Source organism: Anomaloglossus baeobatrachus, chromosome 1 (genome assembly GCF_048569485.1).
Source record: "Anomaloglossus baeobatrachus isolate aAnoBae1 chromosome 1, aAnoBae1.hap1, whole genome shotgun sequence".
NCBI classification, from domain to species: Eukaryota; Metazoa; Chordata; class Amphibia; order Anura; family Aromobatidae; genus Anomaloglossus; species Anomaloglossus baeobatrachus.
In genome coordinates, this window is record NC_134353.1 from 433,476,178 (window position 1) to 433,499,212 (window position 23,035).

Sequence of the window (23,035 nt, forward strand, 5' to 3'; positions counted from 1 at the left end):
ACATTCTTAGTGAGCTTAGCTGCTTCAAACAATTTCTAATGAGGGATGATCGCTTAGCGATTGACCAAAAAAATTTCCTTTTAAAAGGTATGGAGTTTATTCTTACTAACAATTTTTTCACCTTCCAAGAGAAAATATACCATCAGCACTGCGGTACTGCGACGCGATCGAGGGTCGCACCGACGTTCGCTAATTTATTCATGGGTGCTTTTGAGATTGTATATATTTATAATTCCTTGTTTTTAAAGCATATCGTCATGTACAAAAGGTACATTGACGATTTGTTCATTATATGGGACAATACAGGGAACAATGTGAATTCCTTTCTTAGTCATTTGATGAACAATGATTGGGGGCTTACCTTCACACCTAATATACAGAAGGAGGCGATCAACTTCCTTGATTTGACTATAATGCATAATGGAAGTCAAATTTCCACCAAAACTTATTTCAAGGAAGTTGATAGCAATGGCTACATACACTTCTCCAGTAGCCACTATAATAAATGGCTTAAGAATATCCCCCATAATCAGTACAAGAGGATTAGGAAAAATTGTTCAGACGATTCTGATTTTAAAGAACAAGCGGATATTCTAAAAGGGAGGTTTCTTGAAAAGGACTACCCCATGTATATACTCAAGAAGGCCTTTAAGGACACCAAGAATTTGTCACAGCTAGATCTTATAAAAACAAAAAGATCAGGCAACCATACCGCTCCCCTACACGATTTTTCGGCCAATTTTTTTACCACCTTCAGCAGTGATGGTGAACAAATTAGGAACATTCTAGCTCGTCATTGGGGAGTTCTTCGCAATGATCCTTTTTTAAGAGAATGCCTACCTGACAGACCTGGAGTCATGTTTAGGAGGGCCTCTAACTTGAAAAATCTTGTGGCCCCTAGTAGACTGAAGAATTCCCACCAGCTGCAATCCACCACCAAACCTGCGGGGGCCTACAAATGTTATACAAAGAACTGTCTCTGTTGTGCTTCTATACAACATAGAAGGTTGCAATTTTGTTCCTCCATAGGGGGTGATGTTTTTCAGATTAAGACCCACCTCACATGCCAATCTGACTTCGTTATATATCTGATTGAATGAGAATGTGAGAAACAATATATAGGGAGGACGATGCAACCCTTACACAACAGGTTAAACTCACATCGCCATAATGTCAAAATTGGCTCTCTTTTACATGGATTATCAAGACATGTCACTATTGTACATAATAAAAAAGCCTCTTTAAGAGTCACCCCGATTGAGCAGATTCCATCACAGATTCCCAATCGGAGTGAAATGCTTAATAAGAAAGAGACTTTCTGGATATACAAACTCAACACACTCAAACCATTGGGGGCGGTCACCGGCAACAGGTCCACTGTTATTGGAGAGATCGATCACAAGGCCGATCTCTCCAATCAGAGCTACTGGAGCTGGGGGAGGGTGATCCAGTGAGGTCACCCAGCTCCAGCCAATGGCCAGTGCTACAGCTGCACTGGCCAGGGCTGGATTTCAATGTTTCAGTCACTTTAAATGGCTGGAACATTACAGTGGCTGTGATTGGTTGAGCGGCGTTCGTCAGCCAATCACAGCCTCCGTAGGTCCGGTGAGGAGGCACCACCCCTCCTGAGGTCAAGAACAGGTCCCCTCCTCCCCGAATCTGCGGTTTGTGTTAACAGATTGCAGTTACCGGAGGCTCCGGTGCCGCGATTCTGCCATGACGGAAAGATCCGTCCTTGGTCGTTAAGGCCCAGGGCACCATGACGGATCTTTCCGTCCATGGTCGTGAAGGGGTTAATGAGACATTCACTTAATTTTTTCCTATTGAGACATACACTTAAACCCCCGCCCCTTCTTTCAGGTCTACCCCTTCCCGTCCTATATAGATATGTAGGTTTTAAACTGTATTAATAAACTTTATCATTTTAACATTAACTTATTTCCCTCCCCGGCCCCACTTATTTTTCTATTATTTTTCCGTTTTCCCTCTATGAGACATATCTCAAATGGGGGCGTTCTTTCCACACTCGATCGAATGATCTGGTACACCTCAACACCATGTTTGAGTTTCATATGTTTCAGAATATAGCCTACTAATGAGCCTTTCGTTTGGAATTCCATACACGCGATGCAGCCCTGATATGGAGGCATTGCTGCACAGGGCACTGAGACTAACTTTGACACATCCTTCTGGCTTCAGTTGCGGTGCGTGCGTGGTAAGTCTTTTTCCCATGCTTCTGAACTCGCTTCACCCCTTCAACAAGGTTTCTTGAAGTGAACCTGTATGAACCTCTTGGAGTAATGTGCAGTACGGCTCCTTTGTCACTCGCTTTTGAATCTAGTTGTCCGATAATGCAGTAGTGAGAGCTTTTCTGCCGCTCGTCATTCAATCAATTGCTCAGTTTCCCTGTTTCTGACAGGTTTCTATTAAATCTACAATATACATTTTTTGTACTCTTAAATTTCTAAGCCTTAGGTTTTTTCAAGACAATACTTTATGCACGAACAAATGTTTTTGTGGTCAAATACCCTACCCCCGGTAAACCCGATTCTACTCCTCTGTTATATCTATCCTGGTCTAAAAAGATATTAATATAAAAAAATCCTTTTTGTGTTTATTATCATTATTATTTTTGATTTTCTTCTTTTTTGTTTGTTTTTTATGACTTTTTAAAGGGTTTTTTATGCTTGAGCACGATCGATTAAGGAATTTTTTAAATATGTCTCGATATATATTTATATATTGCTATTTGCTCTGCATTTTACCATTTGATACCAGTATGTCAGGTTCAGTCGGGATGGGTGTGCCTTTGACGTTTTTTTGAACAGTGGGTGGTCTGATGATGTCATTACAAAGGTTTTTTTATACTGCTCAGTTTCTGTTTGTAGCAGATTTGATGTTCCTTGCTTGCTGTCTTGACGAAGGGAGCTGTGTCTCCTGAAACGCGTAGACATGTGCATGCCAATAAAAGAAGCATAAATCTCCATTGAATCCTCTGAGTCCTTGGCGCGGATTTACAACCCGTTTTCCGTTCACTCTCTGTTATCAGCCAATTTTGGGACTGCTGCCGGACTTGGATTCTCACATGCGTGCATAGTGGTTGTGACTGGCACAACCATTATAGGTGAGTTTAAAGGGAACCTGTCATCAGAAATTTTGATTTAAACCTAAATGTTTCCCCCTCTGCAGCTCCTGGGCTGCATTCTAGCAAGGTTCCTGTTGTTTTTTTTGCTCCCTTTTAGACGAAATATAATACTTTATAAAGTTGTACCTTTTGGGATGCAAATTTTCTAACTCGTCCATGGGGGCGGGCTCTCTGGTGTCTGTTATGTCCATCCTGCCGATTTACGCCGTCCCCCAACGCAGCATTTCATACTTCCAGGATGCCGCCCAGTGAGCCCGTGGTCTGGCGCATGCGCAGTGCCACTGTAGCGGGACTGTGCACTGCGTGCACAGTGTGACCGCTGGTGACGTTTGCGCAGGCACGAGATTATGGGCGGCGCTGTGTTGTCATCGCAAGTGCCCGCGCTTTCCCCTCTGCCTCCAGCAAGCGCTGGCCAGATGACCGCATGTCCCCTCTTTCCTATCTTTCCCTGTAGCAGGAAATAGATGGGAGGATCGGAGCAGGACACCACCGGTTACGGTCAGCGCTTGCGCAGAACGCTGGAGGCAGAGAGGAAAGCGCGTGCACTAGATTATGGGTGGGCACTTGCAATGATAATCACAGCGCCGCCCATACTCTCGTTGGGGGACGTCGTAAATCGGCAGGATGGACATAACGAACACCAGAGAGCCCGCCCCCATGGACGATTTAGAAAATTTGCATCCCAAAAGGTACACCTTTATAAAGTATTATATTTGGTCTAAAAGGGAGCAAAAAACCAACAGGAACCTTGCTAGAATGCAGCCCAGGAGCTGCAGAGGAAATATTTAGGTTTAAAGCAAAATTTCTGATGACAGGTTCCCTTTAACACTTTCTTTCACCTTCCCATCACCTGGGTAAGATCCTATTGCGCTTTCTTTTTCCACAGCCCTTTTTAGAAAGGGAGACCTGAAACACATAAAAAGAGAGAAACAAAAAAAATGAAAACTAGAATCTGTCCCTCGTTCACCAATTAATTGGAAATCAAAGTTCTCAGGTCTGATGTAGTCCAGTGCTTTCCACGACGTTCCTCGATTACGTAGTTCAAAGGCTATGGAGCTTCAGAATGTGGCTCCAAAAGCTCTGAGCAGCAGCCACTACCAGGCAGGCTTCACTCTGCAAGACACAGCAACTGTGACGAGTGGTGATGACATGAGTAACATTACTGACATCACCGTCGGGTCGCACACAGGGCAGCATATGACCTGGCGTCTGAGGAGAGCGGTTACATTACTGACATCACCACTCATCATACATTCCAGACATTGCACTATGGAGACCAGTGACTATGTAAGGGGAATACATGGAATAGCAGAAACTGCTGTGTGAATACTGACATGAAAAATTCAATAGCTATATGTAAGGATGAAATGTGAAAAATGGAATCTGCATTACTGCCATGAATATATGAATAAAGAGAAATTTAGCTACTGAATTGATCAATGCAATAGAGCCCCAACACTACGCCAAAGTATTTCTCTACGTTGGGGTCCCTAGCTTATGTGTGTCCTCTCATGCAGTTAAAAAACTTACCGTGTATGGGAAGCTGAGACCCAGGCTATATATACGATGTGGATTGGCAATAGGTGTGTGTGGGGAGGGTTCCCAAACGAAAAACAACTAACAAATAAGAAATAACGTTTGGAAGTCCATTCTATGTCTGAACTGGGTGCAAAAACCTAAAAAAACATCACTATGGGGAGATAAGGTATGCACACCAGTGACTATGTAAGGGGAATACATGGAATAGCAGAAACTGCTGTGTGAATACTGACATGAAAAATTCAATAGCTATATGTAAGGATGAAATGTGAAAAATGGAATCTGCATTACTGCCATGAATATATGAATAAAGAGAAATTTAGCTACTGAATTGATCAATGCAATAGAGCCCCAACACTACGCCAAAGTATTTCTCTACGTTGGGGTCCCTAGCTTATGTGTGTCCTCTCATGCAGTTAAAAAACTTACCGTGTATGGGAAGCTGAGACCCAGGCTATATATACGATGTGGATTGGCAATAGGTGTGTGTGGGGAGGGTTCCCAAACGAAAAACAACTAACAAATAAGAAATAACGTTTGGAACTCCATTCTATGTCTGAACTGGGTGCAAAAACCTAAAAAAACATCACTATGGGGAGATAAGGTATGCACACCAGTGACTATGTAAGGGGAATACATGGAATAGCAGAAACTGCTGTGTGAATACTGACATGAAAAATTCAATAGCTATATGTAAGGATGAAATGTGAAAAATGGAATCTGCATTACTGCCATGAATATATGAATAAAGAGAAATTTAGCTACTGAATTGATCAATGCAATAGAGCCCCAACACTACGCCAAAGTATTTCTCTACGTTGGAGTCCCTAGCTTATGTGTGTCCTCTCATGCAGTTAAAAAACTTACCGTGTATGGGAAGCTGAGACCCAGGCTATATATACGATGTGGATTGGCAATAGGTGTGTGTGGGGAGGGTTCCCAAACGAAAAACAACTAACAAATAAGAAATAACGTTTGGAACTCCATTCTATGTCTGAACTGGGTGCAAAAACCTAAAAAAACATCACTATGGGGAGATAAGGTATGCACACCAGTGACTATGTAAGGGGAATACATGGAATAGCAGAAACTGCTGTGTGAATACTGACATGAAAAATTCAATAGCTATATGTAAGGATGAAATGTGAAAAATGGAATCTGCATTACTGCCATGAATATATATATATATTCATATATTCATGGCAGTAATGCAGATTCCATTTTTCACATTTCATCCTTACACGGTAAGTTTTTTTTAACTGCATGAGAGGACACACATAAGCTAGGGACCCCAACGTAGAGAAATACTTTGGCGTAGTGTTGGGGCTCTATTGCATTGATCAATTCAGTAGCTAAATTTCTCTTTATTCATATATTCATGGCAGTAATGCAGATTCCATTTTTCACATTTCATCCTTACATATAGCTATTGAATTTTTCATGTCAGTATTCACACAGCAGTTTCTGCTATTCCATGTATTCCCCTTACATAGTCACTGGTGTGCATACCTTATCTCCCCATAGTGATGTTTTTTTAGGTTTTTGCACCCAGTTCAGACATAGAATGGACTTCCAAACGTTATTTCTTATTTGTTAGTTGTTTTTCGTTTGGGAACCCTCCCCACACACACCTATTGCCAATCCACATCGTATATATAGCCTGGGTCTCAGCTTCCCATACACGGTAAGTTTTTTAACTGCATGAGAGGACACACATAAGCTAGGGACCCCAACGTAGAGAAATACTTTGGCGTAGTGTTGGGGCTCTATTGCATTGATCAATTCAGTAGCTAAATTTCTCTTTATTCATATATTCATGGCAGTAATGCAGATTCCATTTTTCACATTTCATCCTTACATATAGCTATTGAATTTTTCATGTCAGTATTCACACAGCAGTTTCTGCTATTCCATGTATTCCCCTTACATAGTCACTGGTGTGCATACCTTATCTCCCCATAGTGATGTTTTTTTAGTTTTTTTAGTTTTTTTTAGGTTTTTGCACCCAGTTCAGACATAGAATGGAGTTCCAAACGTTATTTCTTATTTGTTAATTGCACTATGGAGGACCTGCATGGCTTTTTTTTATAAATTGATGAACCAGGGAAAGAATACGGGAGTCTTTTTTACAATAAAATCTTTCTGTGTCTGTCTTTTTTTGTTTTTTACTTACTGGGCTAGTAATGGGGGTGCCTGATAGACACCTCTCCTTTACTAACACCAGGGCTTGATACCAGTTGATACTACACAGCTGACATCAACCCCCGACTACTTTTATCCTGATTGCCCCACACCTAGGCAATCTGGAAAAGCCGAGGCGAAGCTCCATAACTGGCGCATCTAATGTGATCCACCACTTCTGGGTTTGGCATTTTTAGGCTGGGAAGAGCCAATACCATGGACCTTTCCACTTGATAATATCAGTCCGCAGATATCTGTTTTAGTTTTGCCGATTTTCAAAAATAAGGGGACCCCACATTGTTTTTAAAATTATTTATTAGGTTAAACACAGCTAAAAACGTTTAGTGCCACATGAAAAGTACTAAGGGGTGCAAGTTTAAAATATATATAAGGCGTTGGCACATTATTTATGTGCAGGATATTTATTTAGTCTATCTATCTATCTATCTAGCTATCTATCTAAAGCTTTATATTTGCTTGCTTTATTATTTCTGGCAACTAGCAAGAATAAACATAGTATAGTCTAGGGCGTAACAGTTAATGTTAAAAACGCATTGAATACGGATGGCATACACACACTTGCATTGCACTCGCAAGACAAAAGGTTACCCAGATGGATATCACTCATCCAAGTTTTCAGTAGCGGAATGGGACTGACTATTTTCTCGTAAATTTGAGCAAGCCCTTAAACTAATAAAATTGTTGTGGGGTCCTTTTATGCACCCACATAATAACATAATTCATAAAACGGTAGGAAAAAATGGTTGCGATAAAAATAACACTTTATATAATCAGATAATGTTGATGTAAATAAAGTTACTTGTTGATATAGATATAAATATTGCTACTGAACTTTTAATAATATAATTTGATTTTCTGTCTATTCTAGAGTCTGGCTGTGTAAGGTCAAAAACAGAAAAAGAGCCTTAAGACTGCAGAAATATGGATCTTAAGGGAGCAGCGGCTGAAGAGGGAACACAGAAGAAAAAGAAGAAACCCTTAGTACCACCATCTCCACGACCTCTCCGCTCATTGTTTTGTTTAGGCCTGAAAAACCCATTCAGAAAAAGCTGCATAAACATTGTAGAATGGAAGTATCCTTTGACAACTGATATACACATATTTAGTTGGTTTTCCTTTTTCATTATGGTATTTTAAAGTCAAAGACAAGTGTTCAACAAAGATAATGCAATAAACTATTAGATAGTACACTAAACAATCTTTTTTACAATCAGTTCAGAATAGAGACTAACTAAAGCTGGGTTCACACTAAGCGACAGCGACAACGACGTCGCCGTTACGTCACCATTTTCTGTGACGTAACAGCGACCTTGTAAGTCGCTGTTATGATCGCTGCTTAGCTGTCAAACACAGCGACGCAGCAGCGATCATAACGTCGCTGTGCTACATGTGCAGAGAGCAGGGAGCCGCGCTTAGCGCTGGCTCCTTGCTCTCCTAGGTACAGTACACATCGGGTTAATTAACCCGACGTGTACTGCAGCTACATGTCACAGTGCAGAGAGCAGGGAGCCGCGCACACTGCTTAGCGCTGGCTCCTTGCTCTCCTTGCTACAGTATACATCGGGTTAATTACCCGATGTGTACTGCAGCCACATGTGCACAGAGCAGGAGCCGGCACTGGCAGCAAGGGCGGAGGCTGGTAACGAAGGTAAATATCGGGTAACCAGGGAAAGGTCTTCCCTTGGTTACCCGATGTTTACGCTGGTTACAGCTTTCCGCAGCTGCCAGACGCCGGCTCCTGCTCCCTGCTCGCTTCATTTCGTCGCTCTCTCGCTGTCACACACAGCGATGTGTGTGTCACAGCGGGAGAGTGACGACCAAAAAATGAAGCTGGACATTCAGCAACGACCGGCGACCTCACAGCAGGGGCCAGGTCGTTGCTGGATGTCACACACAGCGACGGGACGTCGCTGCAACGTCATAGAAAATGGTGACGTAGCAGCGACGTCGTTGTCGCTGTGTGTGACACCAGCTTAAGAAGTGCAGAAATGTTTGCATTGTAGATAAAAGAAAAAGGTTTTGGTACCGTGTTAGCAAGTTGAAAAATGACTGCTCTCAGTGAGAGAAACAATATTAAAATTTTGTAGTTTTGATACCTTTTTAATGGCTAACTAAAATAAAATAAAAAAAAAAAAAAATTATATTATAAAGCAAGTTTTCGAGACATCTCAGGTCTCTTCCTCAGGCATGGTATGACAAAATATCTGAAGAAACATTTTTATTATGTCATCCCTCTGCCCTGCTTTGTATATATACCGTATTTTTCGCTTTATAAGACGCACCTGATTATAAGACGCACCCCCAAATTTTGTGAAGGAAAAGAGATTTTTTTTTTTAAATGTTAAATGGGGTCCATCTTATAATGCCAGTGTCCGTCTAACAAATCATATAGGGTATATGTCCCTCATTGCCCCCCATCCTAAAATTAGCCCCCTTAATCTGGATATGCCCCCTTATATTGAATATAGCCCCCTTGTGCTGGCACACATTCCCCTGTGTTGCCTATGGCCCCCTATGGATTGCATACGTTCCCCTGTGCTGCCTATGGCCCCCTATGGATTGCACACATTCCCCTGTGCTGCCTATGGCCCACTATGGATTACACACATTCCCCTGTGCTTCCTATGGCACCCTATGGATTGCACACCTTCCCCTGTGCTGCCTATGGCCCCCTATGGATTGCATACGTTCCCCTGTGCTGCCTATGGCCCCCTATGGATTGCACACATTCACCTGTGCTGCCTATGGTCCCCTATGGATTGCATACGTTCCCCTGTGCTGCCTATGGCCCCCTATGGATTGCACACATTCCTCTGTGTTAGATATCGCCCCCATGCTGCTGGCCATAGTAAAATAAAACACTCTTTCCTTACCTCCTCCAGCGCTGATCTCCCTTCTGTCTCCCTCCATGCTTCTGTTCCTCCACTTCCTGGTTCTCTGTGCGGTCATGTGATCGGCACAGCAGAGTGAGATCATCGCTGCGTGCCTGATCACAGTGGAAGCAGGGACACCGGGGAGAAACGCTGGAGGGGGTAAGTAAAGCTTTTTTTATTTTAGGATGAGCAGCAGCATGTGCCATCACAGGGGGGGCGCAGGCTCATATAATATGCACCGCACCCCCAGCCCGTCACTGCGGTGCGGTTTCAGCACCATGGTGATGGACAGCGGCTGTGCATATTATATGAGCGGGAGTAGGAGATCTAATACTGCCGCCCGCAGCGTTCACCTGCCCCCAGCAGCGCTCCAGAGCGGACCCTGAAGTGTGTATATATATATATATATATATATATATATATATATATATGTACACACCACCCCCCGTATATTCGGTTTATGAGATGCACCCCTTACTTTCCCCCAAAATTTGGGGGAACAAAAGTGCATCTTATTAAGCGAAAAATACGGTATTTGTGTTTTTTCATATATTTTGTCATACCATGCCTGAGGAAGAGACCTGAGATGTCTCGAAAGCTTGCTTTATAACATCATTTTTTATTTTATTCTAGTTAGCCATTAAAAGGTATCACAACTACAAAATTTTAATTTTGTTTCCCTCACTGAGAGCAATCAGTCATTGTAGATAGTGTCACACTAGTAAAAGCACTGAGACAAGAGAGTAGATGGAGAAATTAATCTCTCCTCACTTTTAGTGATGGGTGGACTGGAAATGTAAAAGTCTGGTCCCGCACGGGTTCAAAGTAAACCGAGTGCCGGGTCCAGAATTCTCAGGGAATTCCTGGTATTGATCTGGATTGGGCACTCTGGTAATATTAAAAAAAGGAAAAATAAAAAAAATAACGCAAGCGCTATACTTACCGAGTCACGGGCGCATCTGTACCGGCTTGCGGAGCCTCTCATTCACTTCTGGGGCCGCTCATTACCTTCATTGCATATTCACTGCTTTCCCCACCCACCGACATCTGTGATCAGCTGCAGTAAGACGTGCCTCCAATCTGAGTAACAGCGTGTCTGACACTTCCAATCTCAGACTGTGTTGGCTCTATATCGCACAGTAAAAATAAATAAAAAGAAAAAAACAATTGGTGTAGAATTCTCTATATTATGATACCCAGCATAGATAAAGCATACGGCTACAGGCTTGCAGCCGCAGGTGTGCACTTATCTTGGCTGTGTATCAAAATAAAAGTAACCACATGCGGCATTATTTTTTATTTATTTAATTATTGAACTAAATAATAAAAAAAAAACAGTGTGCAGTCCCTGCCAATTTTGATTCCCAGCCATGATAAAGCCCGACAGCTGGAAGCTGGTGTTCTCAGGCTGGGGAGAACCACGTTTGTTGAGACCCCCAGCCAAAAAATAGCAGCCTGTAGCAGCCCAAGATTGCTGCATCTATTAGATCGACAAGCCTAGCACTTAACTGGCTCTTACCGATTGCCATGGTGCGGTGGCAATCGGGGTAACAAGGGGTTAATCGCAGTGCACAGCTGCCACTAAGCCTTAGATTAATAATGGGAGGCATCTATGAGACCCTCCGTACTAATCTGAACAAAAAGGTAGATAGCCAGCTTACCCCAATCACTTGTTTGGTATGATGACTGCAGGCTCTGAAGGATCCAACACTGAGAATGTGGGTGGAAGTACACTTTTCATCCAGGGTATCACTCCAGGAACCATCTTTATATTTAAAACACAGCTTTTATTTTGCAAAATTTTAAATTAGCCATCATGTACTGTATGTATCCGACAGACAAAGATGTGTTATTTAAGCTAGATAGCCTCAGACAATGCATTTCAACGTATTAAATGTCTTCATTATGTTCTAAATAAAAAGTGATCCACCACCATTTTAAAAAAAGTACCTAGACAAGTCTGTTTTTTTTTTTCTAAGGGGTGACAAAAAATCAAAAGTATGTCCAAAAAAGTGTGTTTTTTTCCCAAGACCCATAGCGTTTTCTTTTTTCGGGATATGTGGCTCAGTAATGGCTTATTTTTCGCATCTTGAGCTGACGTTTTTCATGGTACCATTTTTGCGTAGATGCTATGTTTTGATCGTTTATTATTGCATTTTGCTCAAAATTTGGACGGCCAAAAAACGTAATTTTGGAATTTGTTTGCTGCTATGCCGTTTATCGATCAAATACATTGATTTTATATTATCATAGATCGGGCATTTATGAACGCGGTGATACCAAATATGTGGATATTTTTTATTTTTTTAACCCTTTACTTTTCAATGGGGTGAATGGGGGGTGATTTTGACTTTTAGGTGTTTTTCTTTTTTTTATTTTTTTAAAAATGTTTTTTTCTTCTTTTTATTTTCCTAGTCCCCCTAGGGGACTATAAGGCTATGTGCCCATGGGACAACGTACCCGCGGATTTTGCCGCGGTAAACTTGCGGATTTATCTGGATTTTCCAGATAAATCCGCAGGTTTAAGCAAGTACAGACACTCCCCATGTTACCCTATGGGATTTGGGGAGTGCTGTATCAATGCTGCGGTATGTGCGGCTGCAGAATATGCTGCGGATATCCCGCAGCCGCACGTACCTGCATGTCAATTATTCATGCGGAAATATCTGCAGAATTCCCACTTCTCCACTATGGAGATACAGGGCGGGAATTCCGTAGGTATTTCCGCACTTGTCCCACAGGTTTACCACAACAAAAATGCTCGGAACCTGCAGCAATGGATAGCTGCGGATTTTGGGGAGCAGCTGCGGGAAACCTGCGGACAAATCTGCGGAAAAATCCGCGGATACATTGTCCAGTGGGAACATAGCCTAAAGGCCACTTTACACACACTGACATCGCTAGCGATGTCGCTGGTGAAAGCACCCGCCCCCGTCGGTTGTGCATCACAGACAAATCGCTGCCCGTGGCGCACAACATCATTAGTACCCGTCACACATACTTACCTGCCTAGCGATGTTGCTGTGACCGGCGAACTGCCTCCTTTCTAAGGGGGAGGTTCGTTCGGCGTCACAGCGGCATCACTAAGCAGCTGCCCAATAAAAGCGTAGGGGCGGAGATGAGCGGCTGGAACATCCCGCCCACCTCCTTCCTTCCTCATTGCCGGTGGCCGCAGGTACGATGTTGTTGTTCGTTCCTGCGGTGTCACACATAGCGATGTGTGCTGCCGCAGGAACGACGAACAACCTGGGTCCTGCAACAGCAACGATATTTGAGATTAGAATGACGTGTCAATGATATGGTGAGTAATTTTGATCGTTAGTGGTTGTTCATGCATTTCACACGCAACGACATCGCTAAAGAGGCCGGATGTGCATCACGAATTCCGTGACCCCAACGACATCTTGTTAGCGATGTCGTTGCGTGTAAAGCCCCCTTAAGGGTCAGCAGTCTGATCGCTGATTAATTTCTCCTGATCTGAGCAACATCGCTCTGATCAGGAGAATTGCAGCATTCTTGTTACAGCCGGCGCTCTGTCAGCTGTAACAGCAACTACGTCATGATAGTGACAGGAGTCATCACATGACCCTGTGCTACTATAGCAACCATCGGCTCTCTGATCGCATCACGGGGCCTTTGATGGCGGTGGGGAAAGGCGCGTTCCTCACTGCGGCGCTTTAAATCAAAATATGACAGCGCGATTTAAGGGGTTAACAGGCACAGGTGGATCGTGGATCCACCTGTACCTGTGAGGCATACATGTCTGCTGTTCAAATCAGCAGACATGTGGGGATCACCACTGGCTCACCTAAGCAGCACATTGTACCACCACTGATCGATCTGGATCTAAATACTTTAGGGTTGCTACATCTGCAATAGCCTTCTTTACTGACCGGAAAGGAACAGACCGTACTGCTGCCCCAAAGGGGCTCAAGGGAGGGCAGCATGACTAGGAGGGATGCCAGGTCTCTGGGACAGCATAGGGTTAATGTGAATAAGGCAGTTGAGCACCAAAATGCAGGGAGGAGCTGGAGGGTCATTTAGGGCAAGGGGGATTGGATTGTTCCTGGGCACTCGGGGGGGTGTCCTATATAGGTCAGGTCAGGGGTGAGGGACGGCCTTTCTTACCTGGACAGCGTCCCAAATCGTTTGGATCCCAAAGATCGCTAGGATGGAGGGCCTCATGGAGGAGATGAAAAAGATGGCTGAGCAGCGGGGACAGCGATGGCTGCAGGAGCTGTTACAGCAGTGGTCCGTGGACAGCGGCGGTGTGAAGGATTCGGCAACCACACTGCCTCCAAAGCAGCAGAGAAGATCAAGGCCACCCGAACGCCTCAGCCCGGAGTCGACACCCAGGAGCCAGCGGCGGAACAGGAGCAGCAGAAGACCATCGGCAGCAGCGGGACATCCAGGAGCTGCGGCATCCAGAGGCCTACTACGGAAGCTGGGCCTCAGGCAGCAAGGCACTCTCCCCTCCCCTTCCAGATTGCGGCACGAGCCGATGACGTGTTTGTCGCGACCGCGTGACGCGTTGAAGTGGTCCGGCGGCACGGTCATGTGACTCAGCATCAGCTGACCCGGAAGTGGCGTCGCGGGTCCCAGCCCGTCCATGGGTGACCCAGCAGTGACGTCGGAGTCCCGAGACGTCCTCAGGTGACCCGGAAGTGACGTCGCGGGATCCCAATACATCCTCCGGTGACCCAGAAATGATGATGCGGGGTCTCAGAGCGTGCTCCGGTGAACTGGAAGTGACGTTGTGGGATTCTAAAATGACCTACAGTGTTCCGGGGGTGGTGTCATGGGACCCCAGGGCGTTCTTCAGGGACCCGGAAGTAAGTTGGTGGGCTTCATCCCAGGCCTTGCGGCCTGTGCGGGGTCCACGAGCTGCGACGGCGATGACATGGAAGCAGCCTGCTTCCGCGAGGTCTGGACACCATAGAGAGCGGAGGGATGGCCCGGACGGAGACAGGACATCATCGGGGCCAGGAGCATCTAGCAGGGATGCTGTCCAGCATGCCCCTTGCGGTTGTTTAGCATTGCGACAGGCAGAGAAAGGACCACAGAGGAGGGCGACGCGGACGTCACAGTTACATAGTCGTAGGCGGATCGGGTCGCAGGTTGCACTGGCAGAATGGTGGGCTCCCTGGTCCTGAGTCCTGTTCAGAGAGCGACATCGACGACGATGATCCTGGTGGGAAGGAACCGACTAGAACGCGATGCAAGGAGTAATGGCTATTCCGGGACCTGCTCGGAGTCAGCCTGGTAACAACACAGTTTCCCCTTTGTCTAACTCTACTTGCGCAGACGCGGAAGATGTAGGTGTCGTATCTGGTGGTATGAGTCCCATGAAGGGTGTGAATACAGTTCCAGGTGAGGGCAGTTTTGTGTCCGAATTATTGTGATTGGTCAGGGGTTTGTTTACCACCGTGGGGGGCCCTAGTACGGTATGGCAGGTTACGTCTGGGGGAGAGTCTGGCATGGCAGGGCAGGGTGTCTGGTGTCACAGTGTTCCAGCTGGTGCATCGGTATCTAGAGATAACGTGGTCAGTGCGCCGGTTGTGGCGGCACCGATTTCAACATCGGCGACTGCAATGGATGTCGTTTGGCTGGGTGACAAGGCGAGAGGAGAGGTTTATGACTGTTTTGATGGGCCGCTAGGGGTGCACCTGAAACAGGAGGTTAGAGAGAAAATATGGAAAGATGAGTATGTGGAGATGTTTTCTATGCTGCCGCTCGAGAAGTTTAACCTTGATCGGATTAAACCTGATGAGAGTAAGAAAGATAAGGAAGAGTGGCGGCGTTATCGGCTCATTCCTTGCATGTTTCAAAACTAGCTGCAAGTCTTTGTGATTTTGGCTAGCATAGTAGGGGAAAAGGCCTCTGACAACTGTTCGGCGCTCTTTTGTTATTTAGATTCAATAAGTGAGGCATACAGAACTTATGGGGGGGACGACATGGCTATGCCACGACGAGCAGTTTCATCAGCGGAAGCAGTTAGGCCCAGTTTGAGGTGGGATCGCAAGGACATTAGTTTGTGGATGCGGCTGATGTCTGCACTGAAGTCAATCCTGCAGTCCTTTCCCAGGAATTCCGGCGGGGGAGGGTGTCATCTGTCGCCTCACCAGAACCCAAAAAAAGGGGTATGCTGGCAATTAAATGAGAGAGAATGTTGTTTCTGGTCCAGTTGCCGGTTTAAGTACGAGTGTTTGTGTTGTAGCAGCACCCACAGTTACCTTAAGGGCTTCAAGAAGGGAAAAGGAAAGGCTGCAGAGTCTTTCTCAAAAAGGGAGGACCCCGGTGAGGGTAGATCGGATGGTGCCGTTTTTAAGTAGATGCCCTGACTAGGTGGTGGCAGAATTGTTGAAGGAAGGCTTTAGTTTCGGTTTTAAAATTCTGTCGGTTGTTCAGCCTGGCGAGATCCGTCTAAAAAATTTACAGTCAACCCACTTACATAAAGAAGTAATTTCAGAGAAGTTACGAAAGGAAGTGGAACTAGGGCGTGTATGGCAGGACCATTTGATGACCCTCCATTGCCCAACTTAATAGTTTCCCCGCTGGGGCTTGTTCCTAAAAAGGAAGGTAGGTAATAAGTTTCAGCTGATTCACCATTTGTCTTATCCTGTCGGGAATTCGGTGAACGACGGTATTGACCCCGAGCTTGTGTCAGTATCATATGTCCATTTTGACAGGGCAGTGGAATGGCTGAGGAAGCTGGGTCGGGGTTTACTTTTGGCAAAAACGGACATTGAGACCGCTTTCCACCTTTTGCCGGTACATCCAGAGAGTTTTTACCTGTTAGGATGTTGGTGGGAGGACAAATTTTATGTGGATTGTTGTTTGCCTATGGGATGTTCCATCTCCTGTTATTACTTCGAAAAGTTCAGTTGTTTTTTGGAATGGGTGATTAAGAAGGAGGCGGGTTTGGATTCAGTGTTGCATTACCTGGACGATTTTTTGTGCATGGGGCCTGCGGGATCTACACAATGTTCCCTTTTGCTGCGGACAGTGGAGCAGGTAGCACGCCGCTTTGGTGTCTCGCTGGAACTAGAGAACCAGAGAAGACGGAGGGGCCCGTGACGGTATTGAAGTTTATGTGAATAGAATTAGATACTGTTGCTATGGAGTGCCATTTGCCAGAAGACAAGCTGTTAGACTGGAGAGATTGTGTTCAAAGAGCCTTGATGGCAAAAAAGGTTTGCTTGCGTGTTTCACAATCCCTTCTAGGAAAGCTTAATTTTGCTTGCAGGATTCTGCCTATGGGAAGCGTTTTTTCCAATCACCTTGCACAAGCCTTGGCAGGTGTGTCACACCCTTTACATTTTGTGCATTTGAAGGTCGAGCACAAGGCAGACCTCAGAGTGTGGTCCCGCTTTCTGCAGCTTTATAATGGACGGTCATTGTGGATTCAGGAGGCGGTGTCTAATGATGGCCTGGTCCTTTATACGGACGCAGCTGAGTCCAGTGGCTTTGGGGCATACTTCGGAGGTAGATGGTGTGTTGGCAAGTGGCCTGAGACGTGAGGTCTTCAGGCCTGAGCAGAAATTTAGCGTTGTTGGAGCTTTTTCCTATCGTCGTGGCCATTGAGATTTTGGGGACAGGACTTGAGAGATAGGAAGGTGCGCTTTATGTGTGACAATATGGGTGTAGTTCAGTGTGTCAATAAGTTGACGACGGATTTCCCCCGGAGGTAGACCTTTTAAAGCATATGGTGTTGCAGTGTCTTAACCTTAATCTGTGGATTTGTGCAGTGCATGTCCCAGGTGGGTTGAATTCTGTGGCTAATGCATCATCTCACTTCCAGTGGGACCGTTTTCTGGTGCTGGCACCGGATGTGGAGCATCAGGAGACTGTTTGGCCCACCTGGTTGTGGGATCTGGTTTGCGTCCTGCCTGGGAATTCATTCGAGAATCGGTGGTGCCCAGTACTTGGCGAAGTTATACAGCAGCGTGGGACCAATGGCTCCAGCTGGTTGACGATCTTGGTGGTATTGTACCTGAGGGCGAAAGGGTTTATCTGCTGTTGTTCATGTTGGGCCGAGCGACAGAAGATGGTCAGTCGTGGTCGGCGGTTGCTAGCAGGCTAGCCGGTATAGTCTTCTTTTTCATATTGCTCGGCTGGAGGGACGTCACTAAAGATTTTATGATGCGTCAGGCGTCAAAAGGCTATCACAAAAAGGGGCATGGAAAGATTGGAGGCGCCCAGTATCTTTCCAGCTGCTAGGTAAACTGCTTGAGGTCTTGCCTCAGGTGTGTTTCTCAGAATACGAGTGTCGATTGTTTAGCATTGCTTTCGTTCTGGCCTTTTTCGGTGTGTTTAGGATCAGTGAGTTAGTTAGCAAAAACACAAAATGTCATGGTGGTTTGGGGTTGAATGATGTTGCATGTGTGGCAGATGCAGTACGATGCCGTTTGAAGCAGTCCATGATGGATCAGCTGTGTAGAGGTCGCGTGATCGGGGGGGGTACCGGGCTTGGTAGAGTGCCTGATCAAACAAGTTTCATCATTCCTGAAGGTGAGGGGAACTCGAGTGGGGTCCTTTTTGTGGCACCAAGATGGGTCTCCCTTGTCTAGCTATCAGCTTGTCTGCATCTTTCGGAGATGCCTGCAGCAGTGCGGTCTCAGCGAGGCAGAGTTTGCATCCCATTCCTTCAGGATCGGGGTAGGGACCCAGGCTGCTTGTTGGGGACTGAGTGAGCAGGCTGTCCGGAAGATTGGACGCTGGGAGTCCGCGAGGTACAGATCTTACTCTGGGAGGGGGGGATGGTTACCGGTTCATCTGATTATACTTGTTCCTGATTGCCCCTTTTCCTCTCCCTCCCCCCCACACCCCTGCATTGTGTCACTTTTTGTTTTGTAGGTCGTCCTTTACTGGTATGGATACTTGGCCATTCGTTCGTCTATTGGGGCGCCCTTCGGGCTGATGTAAGACCCAACAGCCGTCAGTTGGGGGTCCCCAGGGACACAGTGCGCTGGATCGGGTGAGGAGGAATGCTGTTGAGTGAGGTGTTGCCTACCTGGCGACGTCACTCTGAGCTGGACAGACCACCAGATGCTCTAGTGCTGCACGTGGGTGAGAACGACTGTTCCGGTATCCGGGCGTCCAGGGACTTGATACGTGATATCAAGTGGGACTGCCTTTGGCTCCTGTCATCCCACCCGGGTCTAGTACTAGTGTGGTCAGAGGGTGTAAATAGAACGTGGGAAAAAGTTAACCGGGAGGTTGCACGTTTTATTTCTTGGGTGGGCAGTGTCACGGTGCGACACAGAGTTAGTCTCCATCCCCAGGATGGCATTCATTTGAACGCTGTGGGTATCGACATCTGGGCCCTGGGGCTGGCTCATGGATGGGGTGTAGAAAGCTCTGTTGTTGTGGGAGGACTCGCACACACAAGGGGTCATGCGTGCTCGCTGTGGCGGAAAGGAGGTTTGGTATCTGAAGGTGGGGGTCTGCACAGAAGAAAGGGGGGGAACCCAGTGCAGGAGCGGGTTACCCCTGATGGTGCAAGTAATTGGTGATTCAGGTCCTTTCTAGTTTGAGTCTCAGTGGGAGATTGGGTGGGCAACATTTGACTAGGTGTCCTCAAACCAGTGTGGTGCGGCTGAGGGTAGGTGGTGGAGCCGGTGTTGCATCATACGGTTTTGTCAACCTTCACTGACACCCCCCTCCTTTCGGATGTTCTTCAATGGATGTTTTCAAATGTTTGTTTATTTCAAATGTTAATAAACGGGGGCTGTTGTGTCCTTATGTGTCACGCAGTCTTGGTGTTTATTTTAGGTAAGAACCCCTGGTGGGTGGGGGGTTGGTTGATTGGTCGGTAATAGGGCCTATAGTCAGCCTTTTCAAAGTCAAGCAATTTCCTGGCTTTCTGTCCATTCCCAGAGCACATGTTTATGGGTTAGCTGTCTCAGTGGTTAACACATATCTGACAGATGCTTGCAAAATTTGGAGAGATAATTTACCATGCCTAGAAATCGTTGTACTCTACACACATTGGTAGGTGTTGGCAAATCTTGAATTGCTCTCCCCTTTTCAGGATCCACTTTTATACCATTTGAGGTCAGAAGCTGTCCAACATATGCAACTTCTGTCATTTTCAGCTTGAATTTGTCGAAGTTCAGCTTTGTTTGCTTTGCTCTGCATCTGTCCAAAAATGGTATCATCTTCTGATCATGATCCTTGCTTACAGATTCCATATCTTCACCTTCTCCCACTATTAGGATATCATCTGCTATTGTTTTTACTCCAAGAAGTCCTTCCAAAGCCCGCATCAATTTCTGTTGGAACACCTCTGGGGCAGGTTTTATTCCCATGGGCATTCTCAGCCATTTATAAGGTCCAAATGGTGAAGAAAATGTTGTCAATAAATTTGATTCTTCAGTCAGTTCAACATGCTAGAATCCATTTTTGACATCACATACAGAAAATATTTTAGCCTTTGATAGATCTGGGAGAACATCATGTAATGTTGTCAATGGGTAATGATTTATTTTCAGCACCTTGTTGAGTGGCTTAGGATCAATGCATATTCTTAAATTGCCTGAAACCATCACCAGACTGCTGATCTGATCTGTGCTCTTCTGGACTAGTGCTATCATGCCTCTTCTCTGTACATCTTGTAGTTCTCTTTCAGTGGTTGCATTAAAGCTACATGCACTCTTTTTGTAGGTCATTTGGTAGGCTACATGGTGGTATCAATTTCTAGCCTGTATTTACCTTCAAAACACCCATCACCTTAAAATAAATCAGCATATTCAATTTTTATTTTCTGAACATCCAACTTGTGCTCTGCATTTAGTTTGGGATTTTGTATATCCTGGGATACCTCAACAGACATAATGTTTTGAGACTGTACTTTTATTAAGTCCATTGCCTGCACTGCTTTTACTCCCAGTAATGGTACACGGTTCCCACCATGCAGTTCAATAAATTCAACTCTGTAACTTTTCCTGTTACATGGGTTCCGTATTTTGAGCTTACATGTCCCCATAGGTTTCTGAACACTTTTGTTGTACATCACTAGTACCTTGTCTGTTGGCTCAAATGAAACCTGTTTGTTCAGCAGAGCGTATGGAATTACATTGCTGTTTGCTCCACAATCTAGCTGAAATCTAATGGGCTTCTCATCCAACAAGAAGGTTGCATAAAACTGCTTGGCATTCTTGACTACTGGCTGTCTGATTACATTGACATTCTCTGTTGCAGGCCACAAGCTGTAATGTCCTCTGCACTAGAGTTGAGCGCGGGTCGCGGCTCGTGGTTCTCCAGTTCGCGGTTCGAGTGATTTTGGGGGCTGTTCTAGATCGAACTAGAACTCGAGCTTTTTGCTAAAGCTCGATAGTTCTAGTTACGTTCGAGAACGGTTCTAGCAGCAAAAAGCCAAGCTAATTACTAGCTGGCTTTCCGCTGTAATAGTGTAAGTCACTCTGTGACTCACACTATTATGAAATTTCAGCGTATAGTGTGCGGGAACAGCGCATTCAGATCACTGCTGTTGGGATAATGGCGATCGCCATTTTTTTTTTTTTCCTTGTCTTCCTTCCCTAAGCATGTGCATGTAGTGGGGCGGGCCAGCATGTCAGCCAATCCCAGACACACACACAGCTAAGTGGACTTTTAGCCAGAGAAGCAACGGCATGTGTGATAGGATGTCCATGTCACATGTCCCTGCATTATAAATACAGGCATCTGCCCGTCTGGACGCCATTATCTGCCTTCTGCGTCTGGGTGTCAGTCACCGCTGGCGTAGCTTCTGTCTCCGATACTGCTGTGTACGCTCTACACACAGCGCTATACAGAATAGGGATAGAAGTTTCTATTAGTCCTTGTAAGGGCTAATACCAGCAGGGTCAGAGCCATAGGTGAAAGTCAGGTCTGTGAAAACAGATTTTAACAGCTACACAAGATAACAGCGTCTGTGTAGCTAAGGTCAGGGATTTCCTCTCTGCATTTCCCCATTAGGAGGGATAGAAAGTGAGGCTTCCTTTCCTCTACCTAGACCCACAACCCTGCCACTGTACCCTCCTGCCCTTTGCACACTCAAGCTCATTGTTACTAAGCCATTATACTAGCAAACACTGAGGAAACTTAGTGGCATCCTAAAAGTGGCTGTTGGACTTCATTACTGTCCCACTGGTGCAAATCTATTTGCAGCACCTCTACATTGCACACTCAAACTCATTGTTACTAAGCCATTATACTAGCAAACTATGCTGCCAGTTTAAGGGCCGTAGTTGCATTGTCAGGGATAGTTATTGTTGTTTATTCTGCTGTTAATAAAGCTAGATCACCGCTGCAATGTACACCACCTCTCAATTTTTACTACCACATTTTAAGTGCACAATCTTGTCGCAATCAACATGAGTGGCAAAATGACAGATGCTGGTGGAAAGGGGAAGAGGCGTGTTGGAAAAGGAAAAAAAGGGTTTGTCCGTGGGGAAGGTGGCAAAGCTCCATTAACATCTGCTGAAGATAGACCATCTTCCAGCAAAAGTAAGATGTCTACTACTTACTGTGGACAATCCGATGTGCTCCCTTTTTTACGGACATGAACAACTGGAACAAAGGTAGATGATGGCCAAAAAAGGAAAATGCTTGAATGGATCTCAAGTGGTCCAACAAGTGCCCTCTCCGCCACCTCAACTACCGCATCCAAAAATCACCAGTCCACTGAGTTGTCAGCCCAATCACACTTGCTTTCTCCCAGCTCTGAAGTCTCCATCCGCCCTGCACAGCATGGTGGAACTGAGATGGCTGAGTCTGCAGAGCTGTTCAGTCACACTATAGCCTGGGAATCAGAGGTCTGCTCCCAAGCTACAGTGATTACAGACCAGGAAATGGTCTGCAGTGATGCCCAGAACCTTTGTGACTCTGATTCAGGCTGTGAGGACCAAGTTTCTGAGCATAATGTTGACCCTTTTTCACAAACTGTAACACCTGTTGTTATAGACAATGAGGAACATACTGATGACGATGAGACGCAGATACCTATATTGGGATGACAACTTAAATATTCTGTCAGGGCAAGAAGAGGCTCGGTCAGAGGGTGAGGGGAGTGCAAACACAACAATTGATGAGGAAGTTCTAGATCCCACCTATTGTCAACCCACAGTCAGGCACTCGAGGAGGTCAACAGAGGCGGTGGAGGAGGATGCAACTGACGACGAAGTTACCTTGTGCCTTCCTGGACAGAGGATAAGTACTGGTAGCACATCTACAACTGCATCCTCAGCCACCACTCTGCCTCTGAGCATTAGTCGGGGTGGATCAGCAGGTCGCA

General features: G+C 45.5%; 1 protein-coding gene across 2 annotated transcripts in view; it reads left to right on the forward strand.

The window, feature by feature from the left end:
* CACNA1S (calcium voltage-gated channel subunit alpha1 S) overlaps window positions 1-23,035 on the forward strand; it is a 2,360,423-nt gene that overhangs the window by 184,500 nt on the left and 2,152,888 nt on the right. For both annotated transcript variants that reach the window (XM_075352638.1, XM_075352639.1), the window contains exon 2: window positions 7,755-7,959. In XM_075352638.1, the coding sequence (XP_075208753.1) occupies window positions 7,808-7,959 (152 nt within the window). In that variant the 5' untranslated portion in view covers window positions 7,755-7,807. The remainder of the gene's footprint in view (window positions 1-7,754; window positions 7,960-23,035) is intronic.